At 41.7% G+C, this 13,375-nt stretch overlaps 1 protein-coding gene across 1 annotated transcript; it reads right to left on the bottom strand.

Moving 5' to 3' along the window:
• Nucleotides 1-12,312: 12,312 nt before the first annotated feature.
• Smp_151170 (hypothetical protein) lies at nucleotides 12,313-13,158 on the bottom strand (the record flags this gene model as incomplete). Its single annotated transcript, XM_018793491.1, has 1 exon — nucleotides 12,313-13,158. The coding sequence occupies one exon, from the start codon at nucleotides 13,156-13,158 to the stop codon at nucleotides 12,313-12,315; it is 846 nt and encodes a 281-aa protein (XP_018647997.1).
• Between the last annotated feature and the right edge of the window lie 217 nt (nucleotides 13,159-13,375).

The raw sequence follows: 13,375 nt of genomic DNA, 5'->3' as shown, positions 1-13,375 counted from the left end.
CTGAGATGGAATAAATGTCTAATGCCAACTTCCTGAACGATTAAACCAGGAACCTGCAAGCCTAAAACACTCCTCCGCTCTAGTGCTACCTAAAGAATTCCAGGATAGAACTGGGGGAGAACTAAAATCCTTGTGCCCAAGGAAGCCACCGACATGTCACAACATCGTCTGTACAATGCCGAGATGCCGCGCAGAAGCCATTAGTATACCGGCATATGGTCTGTTCCGGCTCTCACTAGGATTACAGAAACTTCAAAAATAATGGAAATAGGCAACTATCTCTCCAATCTTCAAGGGAGGAGATAGGAAAGACCTAAATCACAACAAACCAGTCGAACTACTAGCGGTACTTTGAAAGTTATTGGAAGGACTGGTCAATTACCGAACGAGGGACCACATAAACAAAAACAACGTCTCTTATAATGCTCAGCATAGGCTTAGGAAAAGCGGACCCTGTGAGTCCAATCTTTTCACGGCATGGAACTGCTAGACAACCTGCTAAAACAAAAGATGTCGGTTCATACTATCTTTCTCGAATTCACGAAACTGTTTGATATGGTATCGAATATGATACTTATAGCAGAGATGGGTTTTACTGATCCGCTTTTATTTCAATTCCAAAACTTCATGGAGAACGGGATGTCGTGTACCAATGCAAATCAAGATTGCATGAACTGAGAGTTCTCGGCACCAGAAGCTTAACGGAGGGTCAACTTGGTGCAACAACATGATAATCAATTGTGTTGTTATCTAAACAATATCCATAGCTACACTCCGAAGTTCACATAACTATTGCTCTCCTTCTCTTCAAAAGAGACGTAAATCTCATGGGTTAAGTACAGAGACAAGTAAACAAGTAGTTGATGGGGTCAAGGAGCACATCTTATGAATACAGGCCTCAGGGCTTGGGATTATTCTTGCTGAAGTGTAGGAGAACAATAGGTTATCTAACGATGGAACGCAACATACCAAGTATGCCAAGTCACCTGACCGGAACCCCTGAAAACTGCACATCAAAGGGAACAAAATCGGATACTCTAACTCTTTTTCACTTCATGCTCTACTAGGTGAAGTGACAAAATCTCCTTCAGTGAATGGATTTAGGAGTGAAATTGATAAACAATATCTCATTCATGGATTAACACCTACTTCCTCCAGCTGTATCTGATGCATGCCTCGTAGCCTACTACTTTTATTACCAAGACACCATTAGCTTATCCCTGTATCACTTATTACCATCGGCCTTTCGTTTTTTACTCTTACTCATCGGTCTCCTCAAACCTTTTACATTGCTACACAACAGCTTATTTATTTATTTACCCACCGAAACAACAGTCTTCCATTAGCATTCACATTTTCTCTTTATTATTCACGTATAATAGTCAACCACCCTTCTGTCTGGTAATGGGATAGCAGCTAGTACACCAAAACCCTACTGCTCCAACACAAACATGTTCACTAACTTCACAAAATATACAGGCATACAAATAACTACCAAACTGACCAGAATCAGCAAAGTGAATTAGTTAGACCACCTTCCATTGGACATCACCAAAGGCCTGTAGCTGTACAGAAACGACAAAAAACAAGCTCAAAGAAATCAGTCAATTTGTGTAAGTCCATCACAACGGTATTCGGTTAGAAAATGTGGAAAACATCACTCACTTCCCAGTCACCAGTTCTGTTATATGCTGTCCTGAGACAGCTATCAAGGGTTTTAAGAACCCATGGTCAATATGTAGAGCTTTTAGCCAAGTTTATGCTAAAGATGTCACAGGTATTTTAGTTTGACAACACTTTGCCAGTAACACCTTCTACAATTGAATCGCGCCCACCCGGTGAAATCAAAAATCAGAAGCGAGGAGGTTCGATGATATATTTGGTTGGTTATCAATATGTTGAGAAGTGACTGATCTAAACTGGCTAGTGATCGCAGGAGAAGTTGAGCACGGCGTTTCAACTCCTGATCTGGTGCGGATGCATGACCGAGCGCCTTTAGCTATGTGAGTTCATTAAAACTAGTGTGGTCAGCATCCAATGTAGAACACTTACAGAGCTATTGATTTTGGAGATTTGTTCAGCGCTACAGTGAGTTGAACGTATGATTCCCAAAACGCCTTAAACCTGTACTACACGAATGCTCGTAGTCTTCGAAATAAAATGTCAGAGCGAAGTTTGTTGGTGGATGAATTAAATCCCGATATAATTGTTGTTACAGAATCTTGACTCACTGTAGATTTAGACTGTTCTCCCATCATTGCAGGCTACATCTGTATCAGGAGTAATAGTTATAAGTCGCAAAGGAGGGGGCATAATGTTATATGTTAGTGACAACTTTCGCATACAATCGATCATATAGGAGGCGCATGTTAGTGGTGCACGTGAGGTAGCATGTTGTACAATTAGGTATAGAAACGGGTTAGTGACTGTAGGAGGAATATATCGTAGTCCGTGTTGTTTTGCTGACAACTTTGTCATAAGACACATCTGTTCTTGGACGAAAGCAGAATGTTATCTCATCGTTGGAGACTTCAACACATCACATATCAACTGGATAGAGTTCACAGCTTCAGGTGGGTGTTTCGAAAGCGACCTTTTATCAACAATTATTCAGTGTGCACTCGTACGATGTATCGTAAAACCGACACATGTTGCTAGACCTTGTCCTCACATACCACTGTGAAGATGTTGTCGACATTCAACACCTTCCCCCACTAGTAAACAGTGACCACGTGGTACTTTCCTTTAAGTTTCGGACTCATGAAATACAATTAGCATCTGCCAACATTCTGGCAATCAGAGACTGTGATATTTCGATCGACTGGTCGGTAGATGCTGACGGATCGACCGAAGACGAATGGAATAAGTTTAAGGCTACATTCGAGTCCGTGACGCGACCGTTTATCCCATGGTCAACACGCAAGCTATCACATTGCCCTCTATGGATTAGTAAGGAAACCCGGAAGTTGTTGAAGAATAGGAGACACTTATGGGACTCATTCTTGTCAACAGGACAGGTATCATTTAAGTGCGAGTACAAAAAAATCTGGAATGCATGTAAAAAGACAACTCCGCCTGTAGCTCCTCTGGGGGTTACTGCCGGTTCCAAGCCCGGGTAAAGGAGGAGGGTTGGGCATGGGGTTAGCGACCCCATCCCGTAGAAAATCAACTCGCTAAAAAAACGCTAACCAGAAAAAATTATTCAAACCATTCAAAATCTGCCCTGGGAGTTGAAGGAATAATTATGACGTCTCATGATGAAAGCCGAGTTCCTTCGGAAGTCATGAGGCCGATGCACCTTCTAACAACCAGAGCGACAATTTTTATAGGTACATGGAATGTCCGGACAATGTGGGAGACCGGAAGAGTCTTCCAAATTGCTGCAGAAATGAGAAAATACAACCTGGAGGTGCTTGGAATCAGCGAAACACATTGGAAGCAGGTTGGACAACAACGACTATCTTCAGGAGAACTTCTGTTATACTCCGGTCATGAAGAAGAAAATGCCCCATATACACAAGGAGTTGCATTGATGCTGTCCAGAAAAGCACAAAATACACTTATTGGATGGGAACCTGATGGACCAAGGATCATCAAAGCCTCCTTAAAAACAAAGAGAGAGGGCATTACAATGAACGTCATCCAATGCTATGCGCCGACCAACGACTACGATGAAGACGCTAAAGACCAATTCTACGATAAGCTGCAGTCGATCTTCCAGAAGTGCCCAACCAAAGACCTGACAATTCTGATGGGAGATCTCAATGCTAAGGTTGGAATGGACAACAGTGGATACGAAGACGTCATGGGACAACATGGACTGGGAGAAAGGAACGAAAATGGTGAGAGATTTGCAAACCTATGTGCCTTCAATAAACTGGTCATAGGTGGCACCATATTCCCACACAAAAACATACACAAAGCCACTTGGATTTCACCGGATCACACTACACAAAATCAAATCGACCATGTCTGCATCAACAAAATGTTCAGGAGGACGATGGAGGATGTGAGAACCAGAAGAGGAGCTGATATAGCATCCGATCACCATTTGCTGGTCGCCAAGATGAAACTAAAACTCAAGAAGCACTGGACAATGGCGCGGACAACATCACAAAAGTTTAACACGGCCTTTCTTCGAGATGCTGACAAACTCAACGAATTTAACATAGCCCTCAGCAACAGGTTCCAGGCCTTTCATGATCTACTCAATGGAGAGGGGACTACCATGGAGAGCATCTGGAAAGGTATCAAGGAGGCAATCGTTTCAACATGTCAAGAGGTTCTGGGCCAAAAGAAGCACCATCACAGGGAATGGATCACTGTTGGTACACTGGATAAAATTGAAGAAAGGAGGAACAAGAAGGCAGCAATCAATATCAGCCGAACAAGAGCGGAAAAAGCCAAGGCACAAGCCGAATACACAGAGGCAAACAAGCGAGTGAAGAGGAGCATCACAATCGACAAACGTAAATATGTGGAAGATTTAGCGATGACAGCGGAAAAGGCTGCAAGAGAGGGAAACATGAGACAACTGTATGATACAACAAAGAAACTTGCTGGAAATTACCGTAAGCCAGAAAGACCAGTGAAAAGCAAGGAAGGTAAAGTAATTACCGACATTGAAGAACAACGAAACAGGTGGGTAGAACACTTCAAAGAACTCTCGAATCGACCAGCTCCACTGAACCCACTCAACATCGAAGCAGCACCCACAGACCTCCCAATCGATGTTGGCCCACCAACAATTGAAGAGATCAGCATGGCCATTAGACAAGTCAAGAGTGGCAAAGCAGCGGGACCAGACAACATCCCGGCAGAGGCACTGAAAGCAAATGTAGCAGCAACTGCCAAGATACTCCACATTCTCTTCAGTAAGATTTGGGATGAAGAACAAGTACCAATAGACTGGAAAAAAGGACTTCTGATCAAGATACCAAAGAAAGGCGATCTCAGCAAGTGCGACAACTACAGGGGCATCACTCTTCTCTCAATACCAGGAAAAGTCTTCAACAGAGTATTGTTAAACAGGATGAAGGATTCCGTGGACGCCCAACTTCGAGATCAACAAGCTGGATTTCGTAAAGATAGATCGTGCACAGATCAAATCGCAACTCTACGTATCATTGTGGAACAATCAATCGAATGGAACTCATCACTCTACATCAACTTCATCGACTACGAGAAGGCATTTGATAGCGTGGACAGGATGACACTATGGAGGCTTCTTCGACACTACGGCGTGCCTGAGAAAATAGTCAATATCATACGGAACTCCTATGATGGACTAAACTGCCAAATCGTCCACGGAGGACAACTCACCGACTCGTTTGAAGTAAAGACCGGTGTTAGACAAGGTTGCTTACTCTTACCCTTTCTCTTTCTCCTGGTGATCGACTGGATCATGAAGACGTCAACATCTGGAGGAAACCACGGGATACAGTGGACAGGCAGGATGCAGCTTGACGATTTAGACTTCGCGAATGATCTGGCTCTTCTATCACAAACGCAACAACAAATGCAGGAGAAGACGACCAGTGTAGCAGCAGCCTCAGCAGCAGTAGGTCTCAATATAAACAAAGAGAAAAGCAAGACTCTCCGATACAATACAATATGCACCAATCAAATTACACTTGACGGAGAAGATGTGGAAACCTTTACATATCTGGGCAGCATCATTGATGAACACGGTGGATCGGATGCAGATGTGAGGGCGCGGATCGGCAAGGCAAGAACAGCATACCTACAACTGAAAACATCTGGAGCTCAAAACAATTGTCAACCAACACCAGGGTCAGAATTTTCAATACAAATGTGAAGACAATTCTACTGTATGGGGCAGAGACGTGGAGAACTACGAAAGCCATTATCCAGAAGATACAAGTGTTTATTAACAGCTGTCTACGCAAGATACTTCGGATCAGATGGCCAGACACTGTCAGCAACAAGTTACTGTGGGAGACAACAAACCAGATTCCAGCAGAGGAAGAAGTCAGGAAGAAGCGCTGGAAGTGGATTGGGCACACCTTGAGGAAATCACCTAATTGCGTCACAAGACAAGCCCTTACATGGAATCCTGAAGGTCAAAGGAGAAGAGGAAGACCAAAGGACACATTACGCCGAGAAATGGAGACAGACATGAGAAGAACGAACAAGAACTGGATAGAACTAGAAAAGAAGGCCCAGGACAGAGTGGGTTGGAGAATTCTGGTCGGCGGCCTATGCTCCATTGGGAGTAACAGGCGTAAGTAAGTAAAGTAAGACAGTTGGCATACGGTAGACGTACTTGTCCGATATTTTTCGTACGTTAAACGGTGAACAAAACGTAGTGATGATATTCCCCCATTACTGTTACACGAAAATTCGGATTTACTAGCTGAATCATGTCTAGCAAAAGCTGAAACTTTTCAAACTATTTTAGTGAAATTTACTCTACGTGTAGTTTCACAAATACTTGTCCCAATTACACCAAGATACCAGCCATAGGATATGCACATGTGACTGAGGAAATTGTTCTTCCCTTGATAACTAACCTCAAAGATACCGAACCCCGATGGTTTACGTCCACGTTTAGTGTCGTCGCTTGCGGATATTATTTCAAGACCGCTCGCGACGCTCTTCAATATGTCCCTTTCACTCTCTTAACTCCCTAGAGATTGGAAAGACGCTGCAGTCACTCCTATATTTAAGGATGTTCAGAGACGAATTGTATCTAACTACTGGCCTGTCAGCCTAACCAGCATAGTCGTTAAGTTACTTGAAAAGATAATTCGGACTGAGTTACTGGGTCACATAGATTCGTACAATCTGTTAACTGCCGAGCAACATGGGTTTCGTAACAAGCGTTCATGCTTGACTAACTTACTTATTGCGAGAGAGGATTGAACAGCAGCCCTTGACAACGGCCTCTCTGTCGATGTGATATTCATAGATTTTAGTAAAGCGTTTGACAATGTTTCACACTTAGGTTTCGAGCTTTGGAATAACAGGTGCTATACAGGAATAGATAGGAAACTTCTTATGTGGCCGCAGACAGAGTGAGGGTCAATGGAACGCTATCCAAATAAAAGCAGGTCAAAAGTGATGTGCCTCACGGCACCATCTTAGGCCCTCTACTTTTACTTCCCTATGTTGATGAATTACCGCTTTGACTTAAGTCGTTGACATTATTGTTTGCGGATGATGTCAAAATCTGGAGGTCAATAAGAAGTGAGGTCGATCATTTTGATCTCCAAGTTGACCTAGATGGATGAGTTAGATAGGCTCGATGCGGGGGGTTATTGGTTAATTTTAAGAAGAATGTGCTCATGCACATCGGACACGGTTATAGTTGCCATTATATCATTGATAGCACATCTTTCGTGCCTATAGGTAACCCTCGTGCTATTGATAGAAGAAACCAGAGAAGTAGTGAATAGGTCTTTATTTCGATCTTCGCGCAGTCACAGTGGAGCGTGGGATTATCTGTTCAGACAAACAAAGGCTCTCAACATTCCATATAAGATAGTAGGGAATATAACGCTTACAAAAGGTAAGGAAGTGAATGAATACTTGAACAATACTGTTTTAGCATATGCTTGGTTGTTTGGGGTCAACTCTTAACCAACCAACCTGAGCTGTTACATTAGCTTCCCCCTAGAATCGACTTCCGTAGGAACGTCGGTTCGATTAACCTATCTATCGATAACACCTTCGTTCTATTTCTCATCCCAAGGCGAAATTATCAACTCGCTCACTATTTGACTTACAATCAGTTACGACTAACGCTTTCAATGATAGTCCATGGATGTCTCTTCATTTACCAGCTTGTCATCTTTGTAGCATGTGATCTTTTCTACAACTATCGCTGACGGTTTGCTGCGTGCTTTTAAGAGAAAGTGTGAGAATGTGGAATAAGAATATCTGAGGAAGTGCCGCGAGCGGGCTACCCAACACCATGTTGGTGAGGTACGATTTTTCCATGCTCAGACCGGCTATCAGGTGTTTACTCACCTGCCTCTTGAGTCGCCCTCAAGTAAAAAGTAAAGAAGAGTCTACTTCAAAGGTAATGGTGAAAATCAAGCAAACCTGAAGAACTGCTCCACTGCCTGCATAAAATAATAAGATACAAAATGGAAATACATAAATGCAATTGATAATTGTTCCGTTCATGTAAGTGCTTGGCCTCCAGAACGGATTGGTATCCTGGAAGGAAATAAACATAGTGTAGATATCTCGTGTACGAAGAACCATGAAAACAGCAACAACAAAAAAAAAACTCTTTTGTAATGCGTATATGTAAAAGGGTGAACTTGCTAGAAGTTGGACTCGTTAACAAAATCGATCAAGTGCATGACCTTGAGCCGGTGATGACCGCTTTTTACAACTAGGTGCGTAACCAAGGGTGCATCAGAGTAATCCACAAAACGGAAACGAATATACGGGTAAGAAGCAAAAAATTGCATTGAGTATGCGGATCAAGTACAGTTGTGTCAAATACTCTTTTTACGTTATTATTAAACCGAGAAAAAAAAGTATATATATAAGCTATTGACATAACATGTCTTTTTTATAACGCTAGTGTTAAGTTCCAGGGTTTTGTATGGGCCACTAATAATAATTGGTTTAACGTTAACATAGCCACGATAGTCATATCGTCAGTTCAATGTTATGATTACTTAACAGTTCTTTTATACGTTGTGTTTAAAATTAGGTATGTGGAATCAACGCGGCTAAGATAGTAACCTTACAGTAACGTACTGTACCATATCTTCACGGTTATTGATTCTTAAATGTCAGAAATTTAAAAAAAAAATGATGAGAACTTTAATAAGTACTTGACCATAGTAATTGTATCAAGCTACTAAACATATCTTCGACCGAAAACTTTTAGAATTAGTTCATATGGTATATATGTATAGCCAGTATAGTTAATTAACCAGAAAAAGAAATTATAAAACTCGCCTGGGTTGCTTTTTGAATTCGTTGTATTTGCCAGTGTAAGTTGTACGAGTTTGAATAAAATCCTCAGCCATCGTTTCGGAATACCTAGCTTATGTGTCCAGTATTTAAAAAAAATATTTAACATAACACTTATATATCAAAGGTAAAAGTTCTGGGGAGTTGTATGTGAGGCGGAATGAAGAAAAAAAAATTATTTTTAAGTAGATGCAGGGTCTGATTAGCTACGTGGTTAGATTTATCCTGCAGTCGAAACTGTCAACATCCTTGACTGACTAATCGGATGTGCCCAGCGAACCGTTTTAGTCATTTGTAAAGATTTATCATCATTATATTTTGATTCCGTAATGGATTTGTCAGTTAAACGATCTAACAACACGTATGGTGGTTCATGATCTAGATAAGCCGGCTTTAGCCTATCAATACTTACTGTGTCGATGTTTCCATGTTTTTCTATCACGAAATATTTAGATTTTCTTGAGACGACTTTGAAAGGACCTTCAAATGGAGGACTGAGTGGTGCTTTTATTTTGTCACATCTTATCCAGACGTGCGTGCAATTGCTTAGGTCTTTAGGTATATATACGGCGCGCGATTGTTCACGAGTATTAATCGGCTTAAGTTTAGACATGTGGTCCCGTAGTTGATCTACATAATTTTCTAAATTAAGTTTTTGACTGTTAGTATTAGGGTTAATAAATTCACCTGGTAGTCTCAGAGTTGTTCCGAAAACCAGTTCCGCAGCTGAACACTGTGCGTCAGTTTTGACAGATGTTCGTATTCCCAACATAACTAACGGTAGGAATTCTGTCCACTGATTCGGGTTTGAGTGAGATATAAGAGCGGTTTTTAGCTGACGGTGAAAACGTTCTACCATCCCATTAGCCTGAGGATGATATGCAGTGCAGCGTATCCTATTGGAGCCTAGAAGTTTAGCCAAGTTATTAAATAGTTCGGATTCGAATTGCGCTCCTCTATCCGTCGTTATTGTTATAGGTGTACCAAAAATGGTTACCCAGTTCTGCATGAAAACTTTGGCTACTGTTTCCGCTGTGATGTCCGCTATCGGGATGGCTATAGGGAATCTGGTAAATCGATCTATGCATGTAAAAAGATAATTAAAACCGTTTGAACGTGGTAAAGGACCTACCAAGTCGATATGCACATGGGCAAAACGTGCATCTGGTTGCGAGAAAACACCTATGGGTGAATTTGTGTGACGATTTATCTTTGATTGTTGACATGCTGAACACTCTCTAACCCATTTGTGTACATTCTTCTGTAAATTCGGCCATATATATCTGGCATTGATTAGTTTTGTTGAAGCTTTTGCGCCAGGATGAGACAAAGAATGAAAGTTATTATATATCAACTTTCGCATACTTTTGGGAACGAAAGGTCGCGGCATTGCCTTGGTCGTGTCACAGTAGATTAGAATACCATCGACAGGTGATGGGAACTGTTTTAAATTAAGACTTGAATTGTTTGTTTTAAGCAGGTTTTGTAATTCTAAATCCTGCTCCTGTTCGTTTCTCAACGTCTCGAAGTTTACTGTAGACTGCTGTAGCACGTTTATTTCTAGCCTAGATAAAGCATCTGCCGCCTGATTGTCCTGACCTTTGACATGTCGGATATCGCTTGTGAACTGTGATATATAGTCAAGGTGTCGGACTTCTCGAGGTGAGTATTTATCAGCTCTCGCTTTTAGTGCATTCGTTAGTGGTTTGTGATCCGTAAAGACTATAAATTCCCTGCCCTCTAACATGTGTCGGAAGTGTTTAATGGTTAGGTAGATTGCAAGAAGTTCTCGCCCGAAGGTAGAATACCTTGTCTCTGCTGGAGCGAGTCTTTTTGAGAAGAAAGCAATTGGTTTCCAGGCGTTTTTAACCAGTTGGTTAAGGGTACCGCCTACTGCTTTATCAGAAGCATCCACCATCAAAGCAAGTGGGGAAAGAGAATTCGGATACATCAACGTAGTTGCTTGAGCTAGTTTATCTTTAAGCTGTTTAATAGCTTCGACAGCGTCAGAAGACAGTTTGAATTCTTTTGGTTTTCCTTTTAGTGAATCTGTCAAAGGTTGCATTAATTGTGCACAACCTGGTATGAATCTGCGATAAAAGTTAATTAGACCTAGAAAACTTCTCAGTTGTGTTAGAGAACTAGGTATGGGATATTGTTTAATGGTGTCTACTTCTTTTTTGATCGGTTTAATCCCTTCTGGGCTTATTGTGTGACCGAGAAATTCTAAAGTTTGAACACCGAAAACACACTTACTTTGATGTATGTTTATTCCATGTTCATCCAGTCTTTTTAACACTGTTTTTACATGCTGTTCGTGTGATTGCAAATCGGGGCTGGCAATTAACAAGTCGTCTATATACCCCTGCGCAAATGGCATATCTCGAAGTAGATTGTCTATGAATCTTTGAAATGTCTGTGCCGCATTTCTCAGGCCGAATGGCATGCGTATAAACTCGAATAAGCCAAAGGGTGTTGTAATAGCTGTCTTGGGGATATCTTCATCAGCCACTGGGATATTGTGATATGCCCTGACTAAGTCAATTTTAGTGAATATGTTCATACCCTGTAAACCGTTTGTGAAATCTTGGATATGCGGTATTGGGTACCTATCTGGTACGGTTTGACGGTTGAGGGCTCTGTAATCCCCGCACGGTCGCCAGTCACCTTCATTTTTCTTTGGGACCATATGCAAAGGGGATGCCCATTGACTATCAGAGGGACGGATAATACCCAGTTGTAGCATATAATCAAACTCGGCCCTAGCGATTTTGAGCTTATCTGGTGCTAGTCTCCTGGGTTTTGCAAAAACCGGTGCACCTTCGGTTTTGATAGTGTGACTTACTTTTAGTTTGTCTTTAGAAGGCTGTGGGTTTGGTTTAGTTAAGTTTGGAAATTCCGCGAGTATATCTTGGAATTTCGCTGTTGTTACTGGAGGAGTTTGAATCAAGTTAAGAGAGCTGATGTGACTTTCTTTGCCTTTTGTGTAATACGAAGTTTCTTTTAGTGTTAATCGCCGTTTCTTGGTGTCAACTAGAAATTCGTATCTCTCTAGAAAGTCCATCCCCAGTATTGCCAGATCTAAGTCGGCTACCGTGAAAACCCAAGGGAATTGCCTCCTGAACCCCAAATCTAGGGTTAAGTTTTTCTGCCCAAATGTCGCAATTTTAGTTTTATTTGCAGCTTGAAGTGTAATTGATGATGTTTCTCGACTAATCTCAGTTTTATTTTGAGGGATGATGCTAAGAGCAGCGCCAGTATCCACCAAGAAATTCAAGCCAGAGTTTCTGTCTCTAACATAAAACAAGCGACTGTTTTGGCGCCCCTCCTCAGTCGTCGCGACCTGGGGAGGGGTTACTCGTTTCCCGCTGTCTTAGAATTATGCTCAGGCCAGGCGCATGGTTGCATGCACTTGGTTGAGTTGACACCAAACTTCCAGTGGTACCAACAAAACTGCCCAGGTTGTCTGGACATTTGTGACCTGTTTTGTGACTTGGATCGTGGTCGTTGTGGTGACCTGCTCCTGTTTCTATGACCCATTTGCATTCTGGTGACAGCCTCAGTGAGACTCTTAACACTCGCAATGAGTCCTTCTATGACGGGGTCTTTTGCTGATTCTACTTTTTGTGTGTGATTTATTGTGCCTGGTCCAGTTGGAGGACCTCTCTCCATTATTCTATCGGCTATACGCGCTAAATGAGATAATGAGGTTTCAGGATCTTGTGCATCCAAACAGTGTTGGACGTAGCATGGGAGAGCTTGTATCCATCCTTGTTTTAGGACTGCTTCACCCACCGTGTTATCACCCATTAACACTTGGAGGTGACGCAAAAACTGTGACGGCGACCGATCACCTAGTGTTTCACCTTGAAAAAGTCTTTGGATTCTTTGACTATCTGATAATGATAAACGGTTTATTATCTCTCGTCTTAAGATGGTGTATGGTTGTGGTGATGGTGGATCTAAAATCAAGTCACGGACTTCTTTGGCAACTGAAGGAGGAAGGATAGAACACAAGTCTCTATAGCGAATCCCTTCAGATTTGATATTGTGTCTTGTGAAATAATGCTCTAGTTGAGCAAACCACAACTCAGGATCACTACGATCAAATTCTGGAAGTCGGGATTTCGTAGTTATAACAGTGTCTATCACCACTGGTGACAAATCCTCCAGATTATGGGTTTCTATTGAGTCTGACATGAGGTATGTGACAAATATAGCAATAAAGTTAGCACGAAAAATGGTTACTATAACACGAATAACTTAAGATAATACGGAATAAACTAGTTATATACTCAACTTAGTTTACGGATAATCCGGTCTACTTTTACGATTAAGTAAAAAAAAAATTAATATCAGAAATGAGGTTAAATTGTGTTCAAAAAGGGCTCACCACTTTCGTGCCTATAGGTAACCC

This window comes from Schistosoma mansoni, chromosome 1, assembly GCF_000237925.1.
Source record: "Schistosoma mansoni strain Puerto Rico chromosome 1, complete genome".
In the NCBI taxonomy this organism is placed as follows: domain Eukaryota; kingdom Metazoa; phylum Platyhelminthes; class Trematoda; order Strigeidida; family Schistosomatidae; genus Schistosoma; species Schistosoma mansoni.
Note: the sequence above shows the minus strand (reverse complement) of the source record. Positions and strands in the feature narration are given on the sequence as shown.